The sequence below is a fragment of the Prionailurus viverrinus genome, chromosome B4 (genome assembly GCF_022837055.1).
Source record: "Prionailurus viverrinus isolate Anna chromosome B4, UM_Priviv_1.0, whole genome shotgun sequence".
Classification (NCBI taxonomy): domain Eukaryota; kingdom Metazoa; phylum Chordata; class Mammalia; order Carnivora; family Felidae; genus Prionailurus; species Prionailurus viverrinus.
The window spans coordinates 24,751,352-24,765,062 of NC_062567.1; the positions used below are offsets into that span (position 1 = coordinate 24,751,352).

Below are 13,711 nucleotides of genomic sequence, written 5' to 3' on the forward strand. Positions count from 1 at the left end.
AAAAAAAAATTGTAAAGGAAAGAAAGCTTTTGGTAGATCATAAGCAATAATAAACTGTATTCAAGATTATTAATCTGAAGATGCCTGTGATAGTGATTTATGTGGCGGTCTTTATGCATGAAACAACACAGAAGCAACATAGATTTCCATAGCTGGGGTGCCTTCCATGATTTCTTAGTATTAGCTTTTTTCAATGTTTTATAATAAACCTGACCAAAAATCCAAGTGGAGGGCCTAAAGAACACTGCAAGAGCCCAAAAGAGGTTTGTTTTTTGGTTTTGGTTTTGGTTTTCCTGGAAAGGGTCAGAAAAAGTACGCACACATCAGCAATTCAAATAAAACCTCATTCTCTTTTATACAACTGAAGTGTTTTCCCATGGGCTAGATATACTAGGGTAATTATACTGCATGTTTGTTTTACTAATTTTACTTGTAAATTATAGTCTTGGGAAAGGAAGCTTCTCTGTTCTTTTGTCTTCCACATCATTTCTTTCCCCTGTAATTTCACATCTATAGAAAGGAAACAAATCTTGGTAACTGAAAAATACATTTGTTAGAAAGAATAGACTGAGCAGTAATTTGTTTGCGTAAGGGATTTTTTTCCTAAAAGATTCACTATAGATTTCCACTAAGAATGAATAAGCTTGCTGATACATTTGCTTAAGTATTTTTAAAGTAATCTCTACACCCAACATGGGGCCTGAACTCACCACCCTGACATCAGGAGTCAGATGCTTTACTGACCAAACCAGCCAATGCCCCTAACTTTCTGGTACATATAAAGTATGGTTTGATTTATGACTTCATTTCAGTCCTCGGTAAATAATCAAAGAGGACTGTACGTTATAAGCTTGAAACAGTTGTTTTTTTTTTTTTTTAATGTTTATTTATTTTTGAGACAGAGAGAGACAGAGAGTATGAACAGGGGAGGGGCAGAGAGAGCGGGAGACACAGAATCCGAAACGGGCTCCAGGCCCTGAGCTGTCAGCACAGAGCCCGACGCGGGGCTCGAACTCACAGACCGTGAGATCATGACCTGAGCCGAAGTCAGATGCTTAACCGACTGAGCCACCCAGGCGCCCCAGAAACAGTTTTGACTTCGAATCTAGATGTGGTTTGAGTTTGAATCTAGATGTGATTGGAGAGAGGAGCTAGCTAGTGGTGTCTGTTAGTGGGATAACCTAGAACCTGGGCATCCAGGGGACGGGCTACCGTCCAAGGACAGTAACTTCCCCCGGGCGCAAGGGGGGACTTTAGAAACAAATGGGAGCATTTTTGTGTCACAGCAACTGGTGATGATTAGGCGTTTGTTAGGGAAGCCACGGACACTTAACACCCTGCAGTACAAGGCTCACAATGAGGAAAATTTTCACTCAAAAGGCCATTCGCACCCCCATGGTGATCTGTGGTCTGTTTTAGAGCCAGTCAGTGAATCGGTCAACCTGATGAGGTGCACCTGAATGTCTGCTATATGCTATCCTAAGACATACAAATGACAGTGTTCATTAGTGGGTTGCCTGGCCTGTTTTGTCCAGAAAAGGACAGAGATCACCATGAACTTGGTTTACCATCCTCCTTTCTCCCACTGCCCCAGATTTCGTAGGGTTCGGTTTCCGTGATGAATGACTATTGTGACCATCAGCCTGTTCCCTTCTCGTAGTCTTTAAAGAATATTGAGACGGGTAGGGAATGGCAGTAGGAAGAGTATAGTTCTGTTGGGGGTGGGGCATTGGCATAATCCAGTTCCTTCTAGAATATGTGAAATAAAAAAATGACAGGAAGCAATTTGTTACTTATCTTTCTCTCTGTACTGCTGGGATCTTTTTTGGGGGGAAGAGGATCTTTCTTAAAAAATATCTTTAGTTACATTAATTTCTATAGAAAAATTTAAAAACTAAAAATTTAATGCAATAAAAGTGATTTTCACAGTCTCAAATTGGGATTACAAAGTAGATCATAACTTTTTCCAATAGAAGTTATAGGACACTCTGTATGTTAAATTGATATTTGTATCCTTGTCTTGGTCCATTTGGGCTGGTATAACAAAATACCATAGACTGGGGTGGCTTCTAAGAGAGCAGAAATGTATTGCTCATAGTTCTGAAGGCTGGAATCCCTAGATCAGGGATCCGGTGTGGCTGGGTTCTGGTGAGACCCCCCTCGTGACTTGCAGACCGCCAGCTGCTCTTTGGGTCTCACATGGGAAGCGGTGAGGAAGTTCTGTGGGACCTCTTTTAGAAGGGCACTAATCCTACTCGTGAAGGCAAACAGTCATCTCCCAAAGGTCCCACCTCCTAATACTATCAGTGTGAGGATTAAGATTTCAACATATGAATTTGGTGGCGGGGGGGGGGGGGGCACATAAACATTTAGACTATAGCATACCTAGCTGAAATGCTTCGGGTGGAGGAAAGTTAAATGGCGTTAGGCTGTGCAAGACCCTATTATACCCTGTTTCTCAATTACGAGTGTGATGCATTGAGTTTGAAACCTACTTTTCAGAGCACTTGGAATTTGGTTTCAATAGCTTCTTGAGCAATCATATGAAAAAACATGACCCCTTTCTCTTCTTGGGGCTTAAATAATTAATTGATACTCTTTGGTTTATATCATCCTTGAAAACAGTTTCAAAATCTGCACTACCGGTCATTAAAGTTTCCTCACCATAATCTCACTGGAGCTAATTGGTTAAGTGGGAAGCTGTTATTAGTCAAGCTTTCTCAAAAGGCTGCATGGCGGGATGCACCATTATCATTATACCCTTGTCTTCCAAATAAGAACATAATTAACTATGCAGAGAAAGTATACCCCTGACTCCAGCCACTCTGTTTCCTGGGAAAACCACCTGAGGGAGAGACTTTTATGAAGCCAACTATCTCAACAAAAGTCAATCTGACTAAAATTTTAAGGTGGTTATCATGTAAAAATAAATAAATAAAAACTAGGCTTGTATCTCTGGAGACAAACGGCAATATAAAAGGTGTGTGTGTGTGTGTGTGTGTGTGTGTGTGTGTGTGTGTGTGTGGTTTTTGACTCATTACTAAAAATGACCACTTTAAAAAAATAAAATGGAAATTGAAGTAGCTGAAAGTTAAATTCCAATATTCAGGGGCACCTGGCTGGCTCAGGCGACTCTTGATCTCAGGGTGGTGAGTTCGAGCCCCACGCTGGGCGTAGCGTTTACTTTAAAAAAAAAAAAGAAAAAGAAAAAATTAGAAAATAAGCAGTCCAGTGTGCCTCCTTTGAGTTTCTTCTTTGACCTAGTCTTTCAAAATTCTATGGGCCACCAGGGCTATCAGCGACTCTGTGGTGTTCCTGGGTCCTCAGTAGGAACCACTCAGATGACCCTTTGTGAATTCATGGGATTGAGGAGGAAGCGAGAAGAGAGACCTTTTTTCTCCACCAAATGTGTTCATTTCTCCAAAGAAACAATGATTTGGCATCTCGGTGATATCCTTATAGTCAGTATCACACGGGACCCTCCTCACCTCAGCAAAACATTTGTCTGCTCATCCAGTGTCTCCAAGAGAATTGGGGTAATTACCTTATCCATCATCTACCCAAATTATAGCAGGAAAACCATTGTTAGCGTTTCCTTCCAACGAAAGCCGGTGAGGGGAAGCTTAGGAACCGGCTTAACCTAAACTACAGTAAATGGCTGTCGGCTGCATTAGGTACCACTTGGAACACAATCCAGTAGTCACAGAGCTCTCCAGGTTGTGTGATGGGACCAAATAGTGTGAGACACGTGGTTGGAGCTTGCTGATGGGCATGTCGAGGTTCTTGTCCTTGTCTCTACTTTTGCAGACTTTCGAAGTTTTCCATAATGAAATGCCATTAGTATTGAACCCACTAACAGTTAACAACAGATAGATTCTGCTTGCTGAAGAGATCTTAATGTTCAGGCCTCCTCAGACTCTCCTGGATGGAACAGAACTTGTTCCTATTAATCCATTCCTTACTCATGGTTTTACGCCTTAGCGCAGCCTGTGAAGTGCATGTAGGTGCATCCCATTTGGTGTCTGCTCTTCGGCACTAGAAGACAACCACCAGGAGGACAGGAACTGTGTCAATTTTGCATATCACCGCTACATAGAAGCCAAGAACAGAAACATTAGTTCAATAAATGTAGGTTTCGCGAAGGAGTGAAATGAATGCATAACCACTGAGTACTGGACTATCTTCATTCTTCTTTGTTTTATTTTAGTTGCAGAATTAAGAAAAATCTTTGAACCAAAGAGGAAAGAACTTTTAGAAATGAAAAGGTAAGATATTTCTTGTACCTAATTAGAAAGTCGAAAAGCTTGGTGAAACAGTATTCCCTTTTCCCTTAGAATTGATTTCCGTGGCTCACTAGGCCCTTTTTGTTGTCTTGCACAGAAAAGAAAGAATCGCCAGGCGCCTAGAAGGAATTGAAACGGACACCCAGCCCATCCTCTTGCAGAGCTGCACGGGGTTAGTGACCCATCGCCTGCTGGAGGAAGACACGCCCAGATACATGAGAGCCACAGACCCGGCCAGCCCCCACACCGGTGAGCATGCCCGCCTGACGGCCTGTGATCAAGCAGGCTGCCCGAGATGTTCCACAGAGCCTTTTTTATCCAGTGCTATTGGAAAGTGAGATACTCTGCAAAGACGAATTGCGTAGATGTACTGATTAAATACACGCGCTTGTAAAAAGCTTCAGCCACATATGTCAGCTCTGTCCTGCCTCATAGATGTGGTCCTCTGGTGTCACAGCAGTAAGAAATGATTCCCCTTGGCACACTGTTGGGTAATTGATGATGTTATTTCCCCCCTTGCCTGGGACCCGTAAAGGGCAGGAACTGTGTTTCCCTCTTGGTGTCCTCAGTGCCCTGGCACCAGACCTGTTGCCAGAGATCCTCAGTGAGAGTTTGTTGGAGGACTGAATGAGACACATTTTTACAGAATCCCCAGGTCCCCAGCACAGGGCCCGGCTGCTCGTGGCAGGTAGCATTAAAAGTAAACCTGGACCTTGAGTGGGTAGGGCTCTTAGTCTATGTGTTTATGCAACAAAAATTCTATTTAAATTATTGTAATACATGTAATTTTAATACATGTAATACATGTAAATTTTAAATTCTATTTAAATGTAATACATGTAATACATGTAATTCTATTTAAATTATTATAATACATGTAATTGCATATTTATTTCCTGTTAAGCAGTATTTCAAACATAACCTACCTTTTTTTTTTTTTTTTTTTTGATCACTGTCAATGTTTGAACATTGGATATTCAACGTGGCCTTGGAAGAGGATGACCCACATGGGGCTGTTCGTCCCACCCCATCCCTGGCTCTGTAGCTCTATTCCCCTGCTGCTGCTTATAGCCATTGTTTCTTAGTTTCTTCCTCAGAGGGGCTGTTGCTCTCACTTCATGATGTGATCATTTCACTTGTCTAGAGTTCCTGAGCTTCTATGGCCAGAAAACTAGACAACTACGATTTTTTAAAATTCCATGAAGAATCAAGACTAGACAGAGTACCAAAATTTATGGCTAGAAATGAACGCTAGTGTATATAAAATGTGAATCTATGTATTACCATGATAATTTAAGCTTCACATATTTGTGAGAAATGGAAGACTTACTTAATAAAATGGTACTGGGAAAATAGGTTATTGTGCAGTGGGAGAGGGGACATAGCCCTCTTCTCACTTATATAAAACACAAAAATAAGTGCCAATTAGTCATATGATTAATTTTAAGAAAGTAATTTAAAAACATGAAAGCATAGGTGAATATTTAATTCAAATTGAATGAAAAAGGACTTTCAAAACACAGAAATAGCTGTGGAAATCACCCATGACCAGGCCAATTGACTTGACTACATAACAATTCACATCTGTACTCCAAAGAAAATCTAAAAACTTAAACAAGTTGGAAATATTCATGAATAAGATTAAGGTTCATGGTCCTATAAAAGTGCACACAAACCAATAAAAAAGGACAGTAGGAATCAGTAAAATATAGAGCAGTAAGCTTGATCAGATATTCCAGAGGAGAAAAAACAAATGGCTAATAAATAATTGGAAGATGCACATATTCTCTTTTTCTAGTAATCAAATGATATTCTGTAATTAACACTCAATGTTTATAAGAGAACATATATGGCAGATTCAAGTGCAAATTGATGCAAACTTTATAAAATTGACAGTCTAGCAAGTATCTTAAAATGATATACTTTTTTGATAATGCAGGTATACGCTTATGAATCTTGTCTGTTGTGATAGTAGTCAGAAAATCAGACTGATTAAAACTTAGAAACAACATAAATGCCCAGCAATATGAGAAGGGTTATCTTAGTTATGGAATGCCTATTAGACGGAATATTACGAAGCCTTAAAGAATGATGTCTCCAAAATAAGATTTCCAAATACAGGAAAATGTTTCAGACCAAACATTAATGGTATATAAAACATAAATTATTTTATATAGAAGGAAAGAAGAAGTCGATTTTCTAAAAGACAAGAAGGAATACATAGAAATATTTGGCAAATTATCAATTTATCATAATTACATATTAGTGATTATTGGTGATTTAGGGTTTTACCTTCGTATGTTTTCATGTTAACATGTTAGACATTTTCTGTATGTTTGCAACAGTTGGAAAAATCCACTAGTGTTACACACACACACACACACACACACACACACACACCCACACCCACACACACCCACCCACCCACCCAAGAACCTGGTACATATTGATAATGCCCACTGTTGTTCTGGTTACTATCAGATCCTGTGAAACCACAATGTCATATGTTAAGTTACAGCAGATCAAGTATCTTTTCTAGAGGGCTCTGGCCTCACCCATAAAATGCTAAACTCAAAAACAGAAAGGTAAATAAGTAAGAGGCAGCAGGCTGGAGCGAGGGGCTGAGCCTTGGTGTGGGCCGGGCCGAAGGCGGCTTACCCCGCCAGGACGGCTCTGGCCTTCAGGTGTTTCCCTGCAGACCCCGCACCTGTTCGGCAGCCCGGGTCGTCACCGTGGCTAGATACACCTGTGTGAGACACGGGCCCTGCGCCGCGCGGGAGCTCAGGCGTGTGCTGTGTACTGAACAGCGTGCAGCCGGTGCGCGCCTGTACTTGAACTCTGTCCGTGTTCCCGTGTGGTCCCCTTGCAGGCCGGTCCAATGAAGAGGAAGACACTTCGGACTCCTCGGTGGAAAAGCAGACCCGCTCCAAACTCTACCCAGAAACGCCGGGCGTCCATGCTGACGCCTCCTGTGGTTCGGCTCTCATGGACGCCCCGGCTCTTGAGTCCAAAGCGGAGAGAATCGCGCGGTACAAAGCGGAGAGGAGGCGGCAGCTGGCCGAGAAGTACGGGCTAGCGCTGGATTCCGAAGCCGACTCCGAACCGCTGTCTCGATACACCAAGTCTCGCAAGGACGCTGATGCTGCCGACAGAAGGGGAGGGAAAGGCGACAGGCAGGCCGAGCCGGGCAAAGATTCGAGCTCCCTGTACTCCAGGCCCTGCGTGGCCGAGTCCAAGGACTATGCCCTCCACGGGAGTGACGGTCTTTCCGACACCGAGGTGCTGCTCAACGTGGAAAACCAAAGACGGGGGCAGGAGCCCAGCGCCCCCGCGCAGGCCCGCGACCTGGCCCCCACGGTTGACGGTTCCTCATCCTTCCAGTTCTCCGGGCGAGACTGCACCGCCTTCAGTGACGTGCCAAGGTCCCCAAAGCAAATGCACGCTGTGCCACCCGCCTCCCCGAGCCACTCTGCCGGTGACCCTCCACTCCCCACGGAGGTGCGAGCCAGGTAAGCGATCAGCGCGTGCTCAGCCGCCTTAACATCTTTGCTTTGCACCCCCCTTTGTCAGGGTCTGGGTATTCTTGGCATTCTGTGGAGGGTTCAGCTGGTGGCAGAAATAAGGTGACATAAGAGTTTTTGTTTCCACAGTATCAAAACAGGTTCTGCCAAAGCAGGAAGCTTCAACTTCTTTTTAAAAATGATCAGCTCAACAGGTGTCTTGGGGACCCTTTCATGGGAGCCTCGCTTCAGGACCCTTCTTTTTACTGTTTCTTACATGCCTTTAATAATCATCTGTGTCTTCATTTTTCTATAATTATACCCAAGACTCCTTGGTGATTGTGTTGCTGTCATTTAAGATCACAAAGCAGAAGGACCACCACTAACGCAGTGGACAGGCCTCAGTTTAGGGTATGAAGTGTGACTGCAATATATACTGAATATAACTGGGACGTATAGCTATGCAATTACATCTGCGAGCTAAGAAGGAAGCTCTGTGGAAAAGCACCTCATTTCAAAGACCAGGCGTTAGGTGTAATTTGTAACGTGTATAAAGAGAGTAGCTCCCATTTGGGAAAATCAGAAAAGGTATAAGACCAGAAACTCAAATGCCAGAAGAAAATATGTGTTTCTAAATGTAAATGTAATTTAAATTTCTATTTATAAATGTAAATGTAATTTACATTTCTATTTATAAATGTAATTTAAATTTCTAAATTTAGATGTAATTTAAATTTCTAAATTTAGATAAAATTTCTAAATTTAGATTAAATTTAAATTTTGGAGTCTAAATTAAATTTAAAATTTGAGATTTAAATATTTAAATAAAATTTAAAATGAGAGGTTTAAATGTTTAAATTAAATTTAAATCTCTAAATGTAAATATTTAAATTTTCAAATTTTAAAATAAATTTAGATGCTTAAATTTAAATGCAATTTAGATATTTAAATTCAATACACGTGATGACCATATTTAAAATGCAATTTACTTTAACATCCTACTTTAACGTTTGGGGTAATTGTCTGGGTCGACTCCTGAATGTGTTTTTCAGTCCAAATAAGCATTAGCTTCCCAGGTGAATTGAGGATTTGTGAGGATCAAGCAACTTTATTCTGGAAAAGAAGAAAGAAAATGTATCGGGAAATACTCCTATTTATTTCACACTGGGACAGAGGAGTGAATGTGGTCCTCTTTAGTGGCAATCGTACATCTAAAACAGTTTGTTTTACTCATGGGAGTTTATTGAGCCAGACTTGTTCCTCCTCACTCGATCATCCACACCAAAATATTTAGAGATGTTAGCTTCTTAGAGAGTTAAATACCTAAATCCAGATACGAGGTTCTGAGGGCCTTTGTTCGGCCTTTGGACTTTTTGAAGTTTTGGGACTGTGACCTGTCGTCTCTTACTTTGAAATGAAAGTCTGTTGTTTGGGAAGCCTGCATTTCATAGTAGAAAAAGTGTTCTTGCCTTAGTCTCTATCAAAGCAAACTCTTCATATGCTTCATGAGCAGGACAAAGAAACCTAACAGTCTAACTTAGAAAGGAAATTAGAGATTTACAATTACATGAGTTTTAAAAAGGTAGGAGCCTAATTGTTGACTGCCATATTATGAAAACTTTAGGTTGTTAACACGGCATCCGGGTTAGTCATATACATCACATATAATAAATCCTCCGTGAGTTCTTGAATCAGCTGTAATAATAACAAAAACTTGGTTAAGTGCTCCAGGTAAAAAGATAGGATACTTAATAGTTTTGAGTGAGTTAAAATCTTAATATTAAAAAATGTCCATAACATGAAATATTTTTTTTAATTTTTTTAAGTGTTTATTTATTTTTGAGAGAGAGAGAGAGAGAGAGAGAGAGAGAGAGAGAGACAGAGTGCGAGCGAGGAAGGGGGGCAGAGAGAGAGTGAGACACAGAATCGGAAGCAGTCGCCAGGCTCAGAGCTATCAGCACAGCCAGATGCGGGGCTGGAACTCGTGAACGGTGAGATCATGACCTGAGCTAAAGTCGGATGCTTAATGGACTGAGCCACCCAGGCACCCCTATAATGTAAAATCTTAAGAGGTGTTTCTTTCTCAGTTATTTGGAGAGCCATTACTTGTAAGTTTCCATAAGCCTAGTCTCAGTCTCTCAACACTGGACTTTCACAAAGAGAGGATTAAAAGAATTAAATCGTAAAGGAATTCTTGAGGAGGCACGCGCTTTATTTATGTGTTTTTTAATTAAAAAAAAAAAGGTACTGCTTTATTTATGTATTTTTTTAATTAAAAAAATGCACATGCTTTATTTTTTGCAGCCATTCAAGGTGTACAATTCTATGATTTATAGGCAGAGAAACACAAATCATTTCATATATATTAGGAAAATACTGAGATATATTTGCATTAAAAAGGATGGAACATACTGTGTGACAAGTATGAAATTAAAAAGTAAATTAAGATATATGATAAAATAAACAGTTTGGAGGTTCCTCAAAAAGTTATGATCCAGTAATTGCACTATTGGGTATTTAACCCAAAAAGGTGAAAACACTAACTCAAAGGGATACATGCACCCCTATGTTTATAGCAGCATTATTTACAATAGCCAGATTATGAAAGCAGCCCAAGTGTCCACAGACAGATGAATGGGTAAAGAAGATGTGATACATATATAGTGGAATACCATTCAACCGTAAGAAAGAATGAAATCTTACCATTTGCAACAGCATGAATAGAGCTAGAGAGTATAATGCCAAGTGAAATAAGTCAGAGAAAAACAAACACCATATGATTTGACTCATGTGGAATTTAAGAAACAAAACAAATGAGCAAAGGAAAAAAGAGAGAAAAACCAAGAAACAGACTCTTCACTGTAGAGAACAAACAGATGGTTGGGGAGGGGAGTGAGGGGTTGGGTGAAACAGGTGATGAGGATTAAAGAGTGCACATATCATGATGAGCGCTGAGTAATGTTTGTAATTGATGAGTCACTATATTATATACTTGAAACTGATATAACACTCTATGTTAAAAAAGGATTTATTTTGTAATGAGTACAGTAACTCATCTTGTAAAGATGGATTTAAATGGATTAATATTCTGCTTAGATGCTCTTTTTCTAGAGCCAGGAAATTCGGGTGTCAGAGAGCCATTGTCGTCTGATTTCCATTTGGGAGGAAGAAAGATAAAAAACACTTTGTGAATTATGACAATAACCAAAGAAATCTTGGTGACTTAACCATAAATGAAATGTCATCTGATATAGAAATATGCAACAGAAAAGTTTAAGGAGTTTAAGGAGTCATCAAAAAAACTGTCTGTAGATAATGAAGTTATTTTATACCACATGTATTTGTGGATGTGTTCTAGCACTGAGATGGAATATTTTTCTCACTGCTGTACTATATGCTGTCATCACCCAGCTCTGCCAAATATTTGGGCTGTTAATTTCTGAATTAACTCCTTCCCATTGCATCGTTTTATTTTGTGGTCACTAGAAGAGGCTGGTTTTTCTTCATTACTTAAATATGGAATACATCACTCATGAATATACCATCAGAGACTTGCTAAAAATTCAACTGTGAGCCAGACATCACATGCATGGGTTTCATATGTACACATATACGCTTACACATATACACATAGAACAATCATTATTTCTTGTACCATTAAGAGCATTCTAAGCTCAATAACAGTCTTAAGGGCAATATTTAGCTGAGCAGTAAATTTTAACTGTTTAGAATTATTTAATGTTCATTTGAACATTTATATGATGAAGAAAATATGTACATTTGTCACAAAGTCTTTAGCTCAGAAATCCCATTAACTGCCCGGGAGTTCAGGTACATACTTCATTCTGAAACAGATGGACAATATGTATATTAACAGAATAGAGCATAAGACACCTCTTTTAAAATTTTTTTTTAACATTTATTTATTTTTGAGAGAAGAGCATGAGTGGGAGAGGGGCAGACACACACACACACACACACACACACACACACACACACACAGAATCCAAAGCAGGCTCCAGGCTCTGAGCTGTCAGCACAGAACCCAACACGGGGCTCAAACTCACCAACAGTGGGATCGTAACCTGAGCCAAAGTCAGACGCTTACACGACTGAGCTACCCACGCGCCCGGAGCATGAGACAGCTCTTAATCCCCATCCCCCAATCCCGACAAGCCCCTTATATTTAGAATCTCAGCATTGTGTTTTCTAGAGAGGTAGTTTTGCTGATATGAACCATTCTTTGTTAATTCAGCTATTATGAATGTTAATAAAATTCAAAGGGACCTGGGGCGTGTGGATTATTGAGTTTTAAAACTCTGAGCTCCTGCTACTAATAGAGATCCTGAATCCAGAATTCTTGCTGAATTTGCTACTTTTTGTACCTCTTACGTAATTAAAAAAGAAAGAAAACGTACCGTATTCGTTATGTCTGTGAGGGGAGAAAGTTAATTCCCAGGGCCCACACCTGCTCTTTGCCTGAGGGCCCACTGTGACTCCCTGTTGTCAGTGACCTGGGTGTTGGGCAAAGAAGAAAATTATACTGAATTTCCCAGTGGTGATCCACTCTAGAAAACCCTTTTTTATTTGTTTTCATGACTCCACTTCTATGCTGGCCAGTCCTTCTCCCACTAAGCAAATTGTATCATTAGCAAATGAACATGGTATGCAGAGGCATCACTGAAATTTGACCTGGGGAGGGCTTCCATTGGCTGATGGTCGTTTGGACAGGGCTCTGATGACACCAGACCTGTGGCTTGGCTCAGGAAGCTAGACCAGGGCACCCTCCGCAGTGTGCCTTTTCAGAGACATGGTGACAGGCAGACTCAGCCAACTGAGAAGGAAAGAGATTTAGGCTATGCTCTTGTAATTTATTTCTGATTGTATGTGCTCATCTCCCAGGGAGAGGTTCAGTCTAAAAATGGTCTTCAGAGACTCAAGCTCATTGTTTTCCTTCTTATTTGTTCGTTAACCTGACCTGACAGAAAGATCTACAAGAGGGGGAGCCTGGGTGGCCCAGTCAGTTAAACTTCTGACTCTTGGATTCAGCTCAGGTCATGATCTCACCGTTCGTGAGATCAAGCCCCACATCGGGCTCTGCGCTGGCAACATGGAGCTTGCTTGGGATTCTCTCCCTCTCTCTCTGCCCCTCCCCTGTGTGAGCTCTTTCTCACTCTTTCAAAATAAATAAACATTAAAGAAAAAAGAAAAGAAATGTCTACAAGAGAGTGGTATAGAGGGGAAAAGCTGCCGCTGGCCATCAGCATTGGTTCCTCAGCCCCTGTCCCCCCTGGGCATGAGTGTCCCTAACACAGGCTCCAGGTCAGGGCAGATGTCCCGGGAAAACATAGATCTCTAAGACCTAGGTCTCTAAAGAAGAGACCTCTGGGTACTCTAACAGGTCACATAGCGGGATAGAACTATTTTCACGTTTCAGCCCTTGTACCCCCAAACATCTCTTCACCCTGCTTTATTAGCATTTGGCTCTTAAAATGTGGTCAACTCACTCCTATTTTGTTTTTTCTTTTTCTTCTGTTCTCACTGGCAAGTATCACCTTATGTTCACTGAATTAAATATGAATATGTCACACAAGATGCTAGCTGGTGTGTCCTAAATTCAAATGTCTGCCAGATTTTAAATGCAACACTGCACCTGTACACACGCGCCCTCACGCACTTATATGGCAGCACACAGACACAAAGCAATCATTAGCATTTTTCCCAAACAAGCAACTCGAAGCAAGTAAACTGTTCATTTTAATGAGATGCCTAAGTTAATAACCATTCTTCTTAAGCTGAATACTGTTGTATAATTAGAAGCTGTTATGTAATTAGAGCTGGACACCCACAGGGTGAAACTAATTCTACTGTGCTGGATTTTGACTTCACTTTGGCAGCAGGAAGCACTTTTTAGCCTGTTGACTCTTA

At 40.8% G+C, this 13,711-nt stretch overlaps 1 protein-coding gene across 10 annotated transcripts in view; it reads left to right on the plus strand.

Moving 5' to 3' along the window:
* SVIL (supervillin) overlaps positions 1-13,711 on the plus strand; it is a 233,040-nt gene that overhangs the window by 141,855 nt on the left and 77,474 nt on the right. For all 10 annotated transcript variants that reach the window (XM_047865432.1, XM_047865435.1, XM_047865436.1 and 7 more), the window contains 3 exons: positions 4,208-4,265; positions 4,381-4,532; positions 7,153-7,792. In XM_047865432.1, the coding sequence (XP_047721388.1) occupies positions 4,208-4,265; positions 4,381-4,532; positions 7,153-7,792 (850 nt within the window). The remainder of the gene's footprint in view (positions 1-4,207; positions 4,266-4,380; positions 4,533-7,152; positions 7,793-13,711) is intronic.